The following is a 15,413-nucleotide window of genomic DNA, read 5'->3' as shown; positions in this document are numbered from 1 at the left end:
CAACTATGCATATGTAAGATATTTTATTAGTAATTTCTTTCTGCAGGTTTGCTTTGTCATAGGAAAGCATTGCAATATTCAAACCCGCAATTTAGCAAGATATGTAAATCAGAGCTAGACGAGACATATTTTGTCTTTACAGAATTACACTATTTAAAATATAAACAAGGGCACAATGCAACCTTTTAGTGGACTGTAATCTATAAAAGAGCTGCCTGTTTGCTGCAGTGGAGATGAAGACGGTCCATTCAGGAAAGAAGACCTGCATCTAACTTTAACGAGGAACTGCAGAAAAACGGGAAAAAAAACAAAAGCAAAATGTAATTGTTAATGCATGTCATCATGAGAAAAGCCTACTGAGTTTTGCTTAAAAAACTGTTTTAAACATTTAAATCACACATTCGTCTCATGAAGTACATTTTTTTTGCAAACCAAACTTATTTTGCATGTCAGAAATATTTTCTTAATATTCTAAGTTTTTGTTTGACTCAAGGTTTTGCTTGTGATTCATACATGATGTCGTGGGCAGGACCCAAAATCGCAACAAAAGATTTCTGATGTGTGAAAATAAGAGTTTATGTTTGGCAAATAACTTTTTAAGTTCACAAGACAAAAATTTGTTATTTAATTTTAAAAAGTGTTTTAAACAAAACGATTTATTTTTTTTTTAAAAAAGAAATCATTACAATTCCAAAAGTTTGATTACAATTTTATTTTACTTAACTGAGGTTAGTTTTTTTTCCCCCATTGAATAATTGGGAGAAAAAAAATTAACTGCATACTCTGCGAACCTTAAATTTACCTTTAAATTCTCTTACAATAAATGACATATTTCCCCAGTAACAATTAGGAGTAAATCATTTGTAGGGAGCTCCAAAAATATTATACTATATTATAATATTATAGCTCAACTCAACCCAACTTAAAGTCTGGGTTGAGTTTTTTCCCCTTTATTAATGTCACTTTTATTACATTCATTATATCTATCATGGTAATTCACGGTGAGTTTTTTTAATTCTAAATGAATATCCTTGTTGGACTTTTATTTAAGTGTTATTCTCCTTCAAGATACATTTAGGTACCTAACGCCAGAATAAATGAAATGTACATTATGCAGTAAAGGAAATTAGAAGATCGGATATATATCCATTATGGAGATGATCGGTTTTGGACGGGCGATGTGCCCTTATTGCATTAACAATACTGAAGAATGACATTAACGATACAGGGAAGAAGCTTTTAGTTATCTTGCTTTGCTAGCAAAGTCTTTAGCTAGCAGCTAATAGCACAACAACAACAGCCTAATGTCTATGATAAAAATACTGAATCGATAGATAAGATCAGTTTCTCCTCACCTGGCTGTCTCCTCCCCTCAGTAGTTCTTCAGAGAAAGGCAGACGCAGAGGCCTGTCAGTGTCTGTTGTATTTCATTACCTCTCTGCTTAAACCGCGACACCGAGCTGAAGCAGAAACGATACTTCAACGTTTTCCGTCATCTGACAAGCAGCAAGTCTACTCCACTTTATTCACCAAAAACGTTTTTTTTTTTTTTTTTTAATTCACCAAAAACTGTTCTGTAATCTGGAACGTTCGCTACGTTTAGCCGCCTTATCTCACTGCGCGAGAGGCAACTGCGTCAGGCGTCACGGGCAAAAGGTAACAAGGTAACCGGAGGGCTTATTATGTTGTACATAAATAAATAAATAAATAAATAAATAAATAAATAAATAAATAAATAAATAAATAAATTTAGTACATGTTATGTGTCAGAAGAGGGCTTAGAAAATAATAATACAAAAAAACAAAAAATTAAAAAATTAAAATTGACCAAAAGGGCACTTGGGGGCAAGGAACAAAAAGGGCAGGTGCTCAAGCACCCCCAGCTTCCCTCTCTGCACGTGCCTGTTTGTTTCCTGAACTTGGTCTTATTTTGAAGGCAGAAACTGCCCAATTTCCCGGTGTTTCTAGTACGGCTTCACGTCTAGCAGCAATACAAGCGCTCACAGTCGCTTCTGAAAAGCGCTGTAGTCCAGTTGCAGAGCTGCTGCTGCTGGACTAGTCAGCCGAACCGAGGCGATACCAAACCTGCTGCACTCAGGACAGACCTCAACACTGCTGGAACCAAAGGTGAGTTCAGTGCTAAGTGATTGTAATGTATTGCCGCTAGATTAAATACTCTAGTAACGCAAACTGAGAGAACTGTTTGAGGTTATAGTGACATTACATTGTCCACTTTTTGCATTTACACTCCAATTGAATCTGTTTTTAAACTCTACTTCCAAGAGGAACCTATAACAAGCATAAGCGTTTCAATAACGTTCCTGCTTTTGGTACCTGTCTTTCACCTTACTTGCAAATATTACACGCTTGAGTTTAATCAAATCCGTAAAAAATTAAAACACAACCCGAGACAACTAATCTACTTGACGCTAAGTTTAACGTGACTCTCCTGTTTAACTATTATTTGGCATCTCACCCACAAATAAATAGATGTATATGCACCACTCTGAGCAAGCTGTATTTTTTTTTGTTTTGTTTTTTTTTTTATCTGAGAAATGCTGTAATCCTGCTTAGTGCTTTCTCTAACAAGCACCTAGGACCCTGAAATATTTAGTGTGCAGGCTGGCAGAGTTGTTTTTCCTCATACTGGCGGAACAGAACTGAAGATTATGTAGTATTTGAAGTGGTTTACCAGATGAGAAACAGATATCCTGCATCAACAGTTTAAAATGAAATTACAGTATATGTGTGAACCTGGTGTTGTAATATGGGATGACTGACATGTGTGCTTCCTGTGTCCTGAAGATATGGGTTATCGTCCTCTTTGTTTCTTTTTTGTGCCTGGGAACGACTTTATCCTCACTTTCCCTTGCTGTGCAGAATGCGTGCACGCACACTCACTCATGTTTCATAGACCAGATAAGGACGTCATGCAGGACTATAAATCTGTGACATTTTACAGGTACTAAAGTAACTTCCATGCAATAAAAATGACCAAATTGCCTTTGAGGTCATATATTTTGTTTTCCTTGCATGTTTTGATGGAGCTAGTTTATTAAAAACCAGTAGATACTATCAGCTGCAGTGAGTGATAAAAGCCTCTGGATTGTCTTACTTGTGTCAATCTGCTTCAATTACATCAACCGCAGAAAGTGTCTGGTTCTGTAAAAATACCTAAAGTCCTATGGAGAAGTGGCATGGCAAAGACGGGATTTTAAGCTGCAGCATCATTAAGTTGTGGCATTAAATGTCTCTTTATAAAAATAGCATAAACAAAGTGGTAATGTGCATGCTTGCAAAATATTTAAGTTAAGCCATGCCTGGAGTTGCAGTAGTCATCGTGGTTCGTTACGAGGCGTGAACTAATCAGTTGACACAATTTATCTTGTGTGAATCTCCGTGGTTTGCTCTCTTGCCGTCTCTATTGTCAGTTATACATAGCGTTTAATTTTCAAAACACCGTCAACAACTGTACATTACATCAGATACGGGGAGTGTCTCACAATGCAGATTAAGATTTATCGTGCTGTGCAATTACTATGCAGAGACTAAAACAATTGAAATGTGGTCGCCATTGTGCTCTTTGGCACCGAGTCTATTCATTTCTCCGTTTTGCGTCGTATCTATTTGCAGCACGTTGTAGATAAAGATGAAGGCTGCATTTTTATTATTGATCTGTGGAACCACATCGATGTGTGTGTGCGTGCCTGTGTGTGTGTCCATAAATAGATGTTTTATTCCCAGAGGCTCTGGAATCGATTTTTGTGTTCATGTTTAAAACACATTTGTGTAGAGATCAAAGTAACTTATTTATGTTTGCTTACAAATCCTGTTTTCTGCCTGAAAACAAAGAGAGAAATATTGAAGCAGGTGCCCACAGAGAACTGTATATCAGATTACAGTGGACATACACGACACATGAAACGATAGAATCGAGTTATCGTCAAGAAAGATAAGCCGTCTACTCTGTGAAGGCATAACAATATGACCTACAGCCGAAGCAAATAGCGGATGATCTTTTCGTCATGGTACCTGTTGGTGGATGGGAAATATCAGTCAACAAGTGAACATTGTGTCCTCTGAGTAGACGTGTTAGAAGCAGGAAAAATGGACAAGTGGAAGGAAAAGCGAGTCTGAACAGGACCAAATTGTGATGACCAGACTACTGAGTCAGAGAAACTCCCAATGCTTTTTGTGTGTGCGTGTGTGTGTGTGTGTTTCCATCATTTTCTAGAACATTTAGCATTTTTGGCACTGTAATCTGTGCCAGGTGTGGGCATCTACTGCAGTGAGACTCCATCCAACAGGCTGATTACTGCATTATCAACCCTCTGGAGTCTCGTGGAGTCAACACCTCAGTTGGTCAGCACCATGCTGGCTCTAAAAGGGTAGCTGCAGTCTTATCCTAGGTTGGTGTGTGCGTTACAAACTTCAAAGCAGCATGTATGATCATTAAAGGTGATGATGAGTGCTATAAGAAATGGATTTGCCCTCTCTTATAATCCCAAATCTGTCAACCAATTAAATTTGTTGACAGATTTAATTAGATATGAGAAGTACCGTCTTTCACGGTGGACATGCTGCCTCAAGGTTTCAGTGCATAAGATCTAAAAAGTAGTTGGTGGGCCATGGAGCACATATTGGACAGTGGTGACACCAGCAGCAGAACGACCTCTCCCGCAAAAATCAGCAAGGCTCCTTTTTCAGCCAGTTCGTGTTCAGTCTCTAATAGTAATAAGTCAGTGGGAAATGCTAGTCTCTACTACTTTTAATACAAAGACCTAAGCAAATTATATATATAAAAATAACACTCACCAAATTCAGTATTGGAGTATAACTGGCTGATACTTGCTGGCTAGTTGGACTGTCTGCTCAGGTAAGACCTGCAGTCAGCTGCCTCACACCTTCAAATGTTGCAGCTTTAGATTTGAATCAGTTTCCTTAATTGGGGGGGGGGCGAATAAAACATTTATGGGTGGTGCTTCTTCGGCTTTGACGACATGCCTGCCAAACTCCTCCAGTCACTCTGGTTGTTCCATTGGCATCTCATTATATCGAGTTTAAATTGTAGAAGCTTAATGATGGAAAACTTTGGTCGTTTTGACTCTGCAACTCTTTCACCTTCGTACACTAGCCAATGGCTATTTCCCACCAAATGCAACGCACAAGCTTTTCTCTCCAACGTTGCAAGTACGTTAACGACAGCTTGAATGTTCTCAGGGGAGCATTCAAGTCTCTCTCTGTCTTGACCGTGAAGAAGACTCACAGAAAGAAAGCAAGAGTGTCAAACCTTGTTTAATGTTAGCAGCATGCTTTTGTTAAGAGAGGGAGGGATATAAAGCGGTGCTGAAATTGTTTTTCAAGTCCTTTCCAGATGGTGCATTGACAGGGAGGTTCTGGGAAAACCAGCCTGTAATAAATGAGATGGAGAATCACCTGAGGGGACCGTAGACATCAAACAAAACCTTCCTCTCACCTCCTTCAGCTCCCTCACACTCGCATTAGACTCACTTCTCCTCGTTCCGTGGATCTCCTACTCTAATAGTTTCCCCCCTCAAGTGATATGAGTAGATGACGTTCTATCCAGCCTCTTTTTTTTGTTTTTCCCCCTTCCTTTTTTATTTTATCTTAATTAATCTCTCTGCCCTGCACCGTGGATGTTGTTCTGTTTTACTGAGCTCTAGCTGGAGGGCATGTTGTGACAATTCGTCTGGGGAGAAACCCTGACATTCGCCGAGGCCAACAGTCACACGAGCACATTAACTTTCTTGACCTGTGACAAATGCACAATGCAGTCTGGGCTGCAGGGACGCAGACGGGCTAGCGCAGAAGAGCTCACACATCCATCATTGTGTATTTTATCTGGTTGCTTCGATGCGTTTTTTGTTTTTTTTCTTGGATGTGTGTTTTCAATAACGAGACCGAGGGGAGGCATATTTTGCATTTATTTGGCCTAAGTGGACAGTTAAAACCCATTTCCTGGCATTTACCTGCATGCAAAAGTTTTACACTGTTGTAAATTTCTGTGGCAGGGATTAAAAAGGGAAACATTTTATGCAGCTTTTCTAAGGATTTGAATCGAGATCATTGCATGATATCCTAAGGATTTTATGCAAAAAAAAAAAAAAATAACGTAATCAAAGTTTAATAGCTGTAAATAGCTTTTCCCCCATCAGAGGAAGAAAATATGGCAGGAAGATAGCCCACAGGTTTCAGGAAGTTGTTTCCTCAGGTCATTATGTAATTAGGAAATGGCAGTTAACTGCGAAAGCAGATCTACACCACAACATGCAAGCTTCATGCATTATGAGAGCAAGCTGTTTTCACAGATAAAGTCCACTGAGAGTAGCATTTTGGATAAAATGTCCAAACTGGATAATTTGTGTCTACTAGGGTGCCGGATCAAGGATTGGTTCAGCAGTAAAGGAGTCATTTACCAAGAGATCACAATTGTACCTATGTCAGGTACATAGTGCCAATTTACACCATAATCAAGTGTAATAACGCTACCTCCGTTTGTTTTAAAAACGCTGTATAGATAAAACATGACTTAGAAGAAATTTGACAAATTGGCATCTTGAAATTGACCTCTGTCCCTTCAAGAAGCTCCTGCTCTTTTCTCCACATTTGGACTGAGAAACAGTTTGTATAATTAAATCCATCACAAATATGAATTTGCAACAATATTTGTCTATTAAAAGACCGAATAACAGCATGTACTTTGTTGCACTTTTCTGAGTTTAATCAGAATCGGAGAAAAGAAATCTGAAGATGATCAAATGCAAACAAAAACCAAACGCTACTTGAAGGTGTAAGGGAAATGGAGTGATAATCATAGCTTCTCACACCGAAAGGCCAAATATATTCAAAACAGAAGTAAAATTCTTCAAATTCTTCTAAGGTACGATTTCCCCTTTGCGGTTTCCTCCCGCATCTTTTGTTTATTATTATTCTTTATCGCTTACCTTTGATCAGACTCCCAGACATTTCATAAGATTTTCAGATTATGTGTTTACCTTAAACTGCCAACTTGAATTTACTGGATACTAGCAGTAGCTGTCTGAGTCAATTGAGAGGGTCAAACCTGGCTTGTCAGACGCCTAAGGCATTCAAAGGTAGCTCTGTAGAACACAGACTAGCATACATAAAGAGATAACCCGTCACCTGAGTGGGATTTCTGCTGTGCTGGTGTTACTGTCAAACAGAAGTGGGGCAGAGAACTTCACTCCGTTTTCTGACAGCAGACTGCTGCAGCGCTGGCTCTTCGTTCAGCCTCTCGCCCTCTTCCCAACTCATTTTCTAGATGAAATGCACTATTATTTAAAGTTTCCTCTGGGGCTTGGTTAATATATTGGCTGCAAATAAATTATATCTGCCTGCAGATCCCCTGTTGGCAGGAAGCTCTTGTATAAAGGAGGAAAAAGCTAGGGCAGAGGGCGCAGAGCTCTGGAGCTGAAAACATCGCTGGTCACCAAATACTAAATTATTTGTTGTCATATTTCATTTTCTTTATGACAGCCGTTTTTTTTATTTATTATTATTTGTTTAAGAGGAGAGGTTTTGTATCTCTGAGCATCTCCCACGCATTCAGCACCACATCTGTGGTTTTATTTCCTGAATGAAAAATGAAATATGTGATATGGGCAAAAACACATTTATCAGCCGAGCCATTTCAGGAAACGGAACAATGTATCCTCTTCCTCCGTGCTGTGTTGGTAAACAAACCTGTGTTTATATATATATATATATGGATGGATATGTCAAATTTAGCTTCATTACATTTACACAGGCTGGCTTTTTTTTTTTTTCTTAAAACCTGCAGAAACCGTAAGCACTGAAACAGCAGGAAGCTGTTATCAGGTGTCGTTCCTGCTTATGTCTCAGGGGGAAGTCTCCGCTCCACACAAAGAGAAGACAGGAAGTGTTGTGCAGATTTCATATGAGGCCCTGATACGAGCCTAGCTGCAGGTGAAAGAGCGCACCGTAAAATCAACACTCAGAGCAGTCTGCATAGTGATGTAGTCAGACCAGGAGATAATGGACTATTTTACAAGTATAATTCACACCGTTTTTTTCAGGAAATATTCTAAAATGACTCCATTGCAGAGTTTTCAAATCCCACTATGAAACTGACCTCCAAGTGGAAAAAAAAGATAAATTAGTCAATAGCCACAATGCATCACAGCATACAATGATATAATCACAACACAGTATAGAACTGAGATTTGAGGAAAAAAAGTATTATTTCTTTACAAAAATAAAATTTTCACAACTTGCTAATGCAATCTTAATTAATGTAAAAATTTTAGCACTTACTGTTGCTTAATTAACATGACCTGAAGTGAGTCGCCTTATAAAGGACACATTGAAGACACTTGAAAAGGAACCATTCAGACATGTACGTAGGAGTATCAATTGTGGATAATTTTATTTTTGAAATGCATGAATTCAAATAAGGCTCAAACAAATAAGAACAACTTTTAACTATTTTAAAATCTGGAAAGCTTTGCCCTTCCACTAATCATTTACTATTTCAGCTGAGCTTAAAGCATGCTATGAGAAACTGAAACCAACCCTAGTTATGTGCTGCTAAATACTGTTATACTGTTATGTGCTGATATATAATGTAGGCAGATATAATTTATTTTCTGCCAATATATTAACCAAACCCTAGAGAAAACTTTAAATAATAGTGCATTTGAACAGAATGTTCTGTGACACCCATATGCATTTCCTATTGTTTATTTGTGTGAAAATTTCTGTAGTTTTTCTTTAGTTTGCTCCTTACCAAGTGGACCATACCTTAATTGGGTTGACATCATCTGACAGACTAATTCAACTCTTTTGTTTAAAAAAAACAAACAAACTTTGAGTGTGCATCCTATCTGCATTGCTGCAGTTGTTTCAGTTTGAGCAAGTGGCATGCAGCTGTGCGCTTCACAATTAACCTCCTATTTCTGTCTCGTCAATAATTTATCTCGGTTCACTTTAGTGTACATAGAGCAACTGCAACGCTGGAGTCATCTCAGGGCACTTTACACAGTCAGGAAACATGATATTTTTAATTATATTGTGTTAAGTAACCGAATGTAAATGGATCTAGATTGGACAGATTCAATTTACTTAATTTTATATTTAAGTGTATTTTTTTAAAAAGTGTAATCTGACCCTTTTTCTATAACAACTTGTGAATGTTTACACCACGTGTAGAACTCTGCATTTGTGGTCTAACGTCATTAAATGATGGAAAACAAAGCTTGTGTTTGATCCAGTAAGTTCAAAATATTGAAGAGCTATATTTTATTTCAGCTACGTCAGGAGCAATATGAAGCTCAACGATATAACCAAGAGCTATATTTTGTGGAATCAACGCAGTCTTGTAACAACTAGAGGGTTTTCTATGCATTCAGCTTACAAGATAAGGGGGGAAAAAATAGTAGCCACCGATGGGGGCATGACCAGTTGTTAGGTTTAGTTTTTCACATTGGGCAAAGTTGTTTTTGTTTTTATTCCCCCTCAATAATTGAAATTCTAATTTAAGCATCTTGTATTCGGTCACATAATCTGTGTATGAAAATATAGTTTGTTCTGGAACAATTATGCGTTACCATAAAACTAAAACAGAAAATGTCTGGGGGTGTGGGAATAGCTTTTTTTATGACCTTGTACATGGGCAGGGGTAGGGACACTGTGGGAACGGGAAATCACAAACACCAGGCATCCCGCCACTAATAAAATCAAGCATGATTATTTAGCAGCGGGTTTTGCTGCACTGCAGCCGTGCCAATCCTCACAGGGAGAGAAATGACCGGGGCTGAATCAAGTCATTTATTCCACTGAGTTGACCATGAGTCTCTGCTCATAAATAACAATCTTACTAGCCTTCCTTCTAGTGATGAATTTTTCTCTCGCAGCTTTGCGAAACCAGCTGACTGCTTCACCCAAGGTGGCGTGACGAGTTATCTGAAAGACATCACTGCCGTGTCAGTGAATTGGCTTTTTTTAATCTTTTTTTTTTTTTTTTCGTACTGAAATGTTTGCATATTAGTCACTGGACTATTGCCCAACCACTGCAATAAAAATGAATCATGTGGGAAAAGTCTTTACGCTGAGTGAAATCATTTGCTGGTTTCTGTTTCACAATTAGTTATTAGACAGAAAACAGTGACCTGGTGTGACCTCCTAAATCTTGTTTTTTTTTTTTTTTTTTTTCACTGTTTCTTGAAAGTTTTACTGTTGGATTAAAATGTTGTGGACATAATCTCCAAAATGTTTAAAAAACAACAACAAAAAAACTATATATATTGTCTACAAAAAATATTTAAAAAGTCAAATCGAAGAACATAAGTGATGTAATCACTTTTAAAAAAAAAGGAAATTGCAGAAGTAATTAGTACCAGTTGCAAACCAAACTGCGTTTCCCGTTTAAATGTGTTCAACAGCATTCCATATAAAATGATTTACGGCTTCATAATGATATCACCAGGGTTTTCCTGTAATTGAGGATGATTCTGTGTCTCAGAAGGCTCTCTCTTTCTCTCTCTCTCTCCACCGCTGACTCGCCCACTTCTCCCTCGCTCAGCTTCTCCTCAAACATTTTCGAGTCAGCTGTGGAGGTCCTGCTGGAGAGACGCCCTGTGTCTCCTGATCCCTCCATGTGTCGGAGCACAGTTCAGTATTCACCTCCACCACATACTAATCCTTTCATTTGCTGCGGCTTCAGGCGGCCGGGTCAAAGAGCCGACTGTGTGGGGAGTCAGGAGGGACGGAGACTGATACAGAGATGCATTTACAGACGTGTACAGTAACTCAAATACTGAAGCACTTTACTAACAAAAAAAATGTTTATGCATTCATACAGAAAATCCACATTTGCACTGCTAAATATACATATCACCATTGCACACTTTTTTTTCTTCTTTTTTTTTAATGTAGTCATCCTAAAAGACATTACACCCTCTTTAGAATTTTGGGTTTTACGTGTCGGGACAGGATAAAAATCATGCGGTCTTTACTAAATTTCCAAAAATATTTTTCATTTATCCTCAAGTATGCGAAAATTAACAGATTCCACTCTGTCTTTAACTTATTAAACAAGAGGAGAGCAATTGTTGCTGTCCGTGAACCTTCTTAAGGGTTAAAAAACTATTTCCAAGCAATTTGAGGTTGAAAGGGAGATTTTTCACAAGCTTAAAACATTTCAGATAGTTGTCAAACTTCCAAGATTTCCAGGAAAGGTCATCCCAAAATGCCACAGAGAGAGAGAGAGAGAAAAAAAGAAAAGAAACAAAAGCTAAATCGCTGACTCTACAGGTCGTAGTTGTCAACTTAAATGTGTGAAATTTACAACACTACGATAAAATAGAGCAAATATGTTTGAGGGTTTTTTTTCAGGATGGCTATAAGAAGACAATCCCAAAGACTTGCACTTGTATCGATCTGCTGCTACTGTCAAATGAAGGAATACTCGTCTTCCTTGATGTATGATTTCAGCTCCAGTTATGCGTTAGCAGATGTTCATGCTACTCACTAATGGGCATGCAGACCATCCGATTGGCTTTTAATCTGTAACACTGATTATACAAAACAGATGGTTGCTCCCCTCATTAACTTTTTTTTTTCTACCACATGATCATTTTAATTAAGGAAAAAAAATATTCTGGACTTTTTTTTTTTTTTTTTTACTCTGTATACTCACTCATTAAGATGGTAGTGGTAGAAACCTTTTTAAGATCGGATTCTGACAGGCATCAAGATTGTTTTTTTAATTATTTAAAATCAAGTCTTGATTCGATTGATGCTCTTAAAGACTAACCGGTAGTTATTATTTTTGGCAACCTGATTTTGCAGGACCTATTCACACTGCTCTAAGAAACATCAGCTATTAGTGATTTTATTTTTCCAATTACTCATCAGAGCTTAGAAGGAAACATCTCTCAAATTAAAGGTTATGATGCTTCATAAGGGTTTTAAAAACAATTACTAAAATTGACGAATATATCTGGATAAATATCACATTTAGGTGTGACATTACTCATAACTTCATAACCTTTTGTGAGAATATTATGGAATCAGGTGTAACTTAACAAAATGTGTGATTTAATTGCTTTTCTTTAGAACCTATTAAAAAAACTATATTAAGTCAGTTTAGCCCCTCTGACTTCTGTTATAACGGCATATTTTCGATATACCTCAGAACTTGCTCTACAAGCTTTTAATAAGAATATACATCAAAGCCTGTACTTTCAAAATAAAAGGTCTTTGGCTGGCCTTGGCAAATTGACTTGCTCGTTGACTTGCTGAACTCTTGCAGCCAGTGTGGAAATGTTCATCAACAGATAGGTGAGGGGCAGCACTGCCGCACAGCCAGAGAAAAAACTTCAGTCATTCCGCTGCTTTCTGTGGCATCTCATTAAAAGAACATTAAACAATAGAAACCACATGAAGGAAAAAATTTTTGCCGCGTTTCAGAAACCGTAACTAAAACTAAGCTGTAATATGCCCCGACATCCAGAACTGGCCTGTGGCTACATGTACATATACTTCACTCTGTTGCTCTACATCTCGCAGCAAGACACATCTACTCTAACAGTATTGTTTTCCAAAATTGTGGCCCTGAAGAATGCGTAATTAGCACTTTCCGCAACCCTAAAAGCAGTGCGTCAAAAAGGCCCGGGAGGATTCTGATTTGCAACGCTTTGAATGTAATATGACTGTTTATGTCTCTTGTGTCCCCTGTCAGGAAACCAAGATGAAAAACCCCACCACTGACCGCGGGAAGGATTTACGCTCCCATTAAAACGTTCTCTTCATGCATCAGCCAGCTTTTCCTGCGCTCACGCGGCTGACTGCCGTCGTTCCCAGATACAGCCACACAGACGGGGAGACGACAGCGTGGACCGAGTGAGAGAGTCGGGAGTAAATTCAAACAGATGAGTCACTTGTGAGTGACGGACGACCTAACGATGTCTGGAATGGAGTCGTCCGGCGGACAATGAAGCGAAGTGGACCAGCAGAAAGCGAGAGCGCTCTTTTCTGTGCAAGTATCGACTCATTCATTTGTGTTTCCGATGACGAAGTAACTCACAGAAACTGGGACTTGAGAGGCGGCGACCTAATTCAGGATAAATGACGTTGGTCTGACAAGTCGCCCGCCTCCTTACTAAGTGATGGAACATCATCGGAAACGGATTGTTTTGATTGAGGCTGGAGTGTGTGAGGTTACATGATATTACTGAAAGTGTGAGCTTTGATACCGCACGCAGTTATGTTGAGGCGTGGACTGCTAACTTGGGTGTCCCGTGTGGGGGGCCTGCTGGTGCTCCTCTGCTGCTCACTCTCACTCCTCTACCTGATGACCTGCAGCCCTCCACATTCCAACAACCCTCCGCTGAGTCACGTTTTACCCCATGCAGGGTCCAACCACCCCAGCCTCGGAGGTACAGGGCCCGTGGTCGGAGCAAGGCCCGGCGGGACAAGGGGAGCAGGGGATGCTGCCCAAAGCCGGGGTCCGCCTGTAGCACCCTCTTACCAGATGCTCCTCCAGGAGCGCGAGGAGCAGCACCGCCTCTACATCTCCTCCTTAAAGAAACAGATTGCTCAGCTGAAGGAGGACTTGCAGGAGCGCAGCCTGCAACTGAAAAGGGTGCAGGAGAGCCTGAAAACAGCCGCGAACGGACCTGCAGAGGGGCGGGACGGGGGCGCCGAATTGCAGGGGGGTGGCTTTGGAGAGGTTCAGGGGGCAAAGAGCCAGCAGTCTGACCTGCAGGAGTTCCTTCGAGCTCAGCTGTCAAAAGCCGAGATAAGCTCCGGCACCAGGTTGCCCAACGAGTACGGCGTGGTGCCTTTTGAGAGCTTCACCCTGCAGAAGATGTACCAGCTGGAAATGGGGCTCACGCGTCACCCAGAGGAGAAACCCGTGAGGAAGGACAAGAGAGATGAGCTGGGAGAGGTGCTGGAGGCGGCTCTGCACAGCCTCAACACAGCCTCGTCGCATCAGGATAACAGGGTGGCAGCAGAAAAGACTCAAACTAGCAAAGTCTACACACCGTCTGACTTTATAGAAGGTAAAACACTTTGCCTGATGTAGTCGATGTTTATATTCCTTTCCAAAAGTAGCTTTTTTTTCCACATTTTGTCTTTTTATGAGCACAAACTTTATTGTAATTTAATATCCAACAACCCAAAGCTTATTGGGATGTTGTGTTATGTATGAATAACTTTAAATTTTTCAAATAACCTGGAAGGTTTGATTGGCATTATAGTTTAGCTCGATTGACTCAATACCTAACAGATAAAAGTAAAGTCATCTTTTGCTGCAAATACAGCGACATGTCTTAAGTTTTTTCTCATTGCAGACTGGAAAACGTTGCCTTTATTTCGTCGCAAAATAGTTTAAGCCCAGTTGAATTGGCTGGAGAGCATTTGTATACATCATTGTTGAAGTGTTGCACATACATTCTCAGCTAACCGGGCCATTCCGAACTGAACTATGTCTTTATCCTGCAAGTGAATGTCTGCCCCAGTTTTTCGAGTCAACACATTTTCTATCCATCTTCTTAAGGCCTCTTACAAACTTCCCTGCTGACAGCATGCAGTACAAATGCGTGCCACACTTGGTTTTCCGCTGACTTTGCGCTGATCCAACAAATAAAACCGCAAATATAAGGCAGTGAAATTTGTAGTTCTACAATTACTAAACAGGAAAAGTTCAAAGAATATAATGATTTGTGTAGATCCTGTAAACGCAACTTTTGAACTCGCATAGTGCAAGTAAAGAATAGGATTTCACTTTGTTTGTTTGAAATGCAATGCTTTGCCATTAATCAACGCCTGTCGTTACCTAAGCAATTAGGTTAATAAGTGCTACAGGCAGCGGCTGCTCCCTCAGTATGACTTGGAAAGCATAGTCATTTGATTTTTATCAGCAGTAACACCACTCTCGAAATCCAAACCAAACTCCTCATTTAACAAGCGTTACGTTGGGCATATACATTTTAACAAGCATCCTTTTAAAGTTTCATCTTATCATATCCTGTGGTCAGAAAGTCAACAGAGAATACAGTCTCTTTGAAGGGGTTTGTGGTGTACCATTAAATGAGCTTTGGTATGAAAGAGTCAACATGGGAAAAGCGAAATGAGCTTTAACAATTGATTTGTGATGTTGCCGAGTTCAGTATCGGTGGACCCCTGTAGACCAATAGCCCACAAACTTCAAATTATATACTCTGCTGTTTTCATACTGAAAACAGTAGAGTCCCTAAAGCAAAAGACTGATAAAATATATATATATTTTCATAGCAGCTTCTGTGTAGGGAATGTCTCCATTGGTTGCACCTTGTGAGGTGCAACAAAAATGATTGATTTTTACACTCTCTTTTTTTCCCCCTTTTTGTTCTGGCTGCATAGCATGT

At 39.4% G+C, this 15,413-nt stretch overlaps 1 protein-coding gene across 2 annotated transcripts in view; it reads left to right on the top strand.

The window, feature by feature from the left end:
• Nucleotides 1–1,983: 1,983 nt before the first annotated feature.
• Nucleotides 1,984–15,413, top strand: part of csgalnact1a (chondroitin sulfate N-acetylgalactosaminyltransferase 1a) — a 34,795-nt gene continuing 21,365 nt past the window's right edge. For both annotated transcript variants that reach the window (XM_008423763.1, XM_008423762.1), the window contains exons 1-2: nt 1,984–2,127; nt 12,743–14,066. In XM_008423763.1, the coding sequence (XP_008421985.1) occupies nt 13,268–14,066 (799 nt within the window). In that variant the 5' untranslated portion in view covers nt 1,984–2,127; nt 12,743–13,267. The remainder of the gene's footprint in view (nt 2,128–12,742; nt 14,067–15,413) is intronic.

This window comes from Poecilia reticulata, linkage group LG12, assembly GCF_000633615.1.
Source record: "Poecilia reticulata strain Guanapo linkage group LG12, Guppy_female_1.0+MT, whole genome shotgun sequence".
NCBI classification, from domain to species: Eukaryota; Metazoa; Chordata; class Actinopteri; order Cyprinodontiformes; family Poeciliidae; genus Poecilia; species Poecilia reticulata.
Note: the sequence above shows the minus strand (reverse complement) of the source record. Positions and strands in the feature narration are given on the sequence as shown.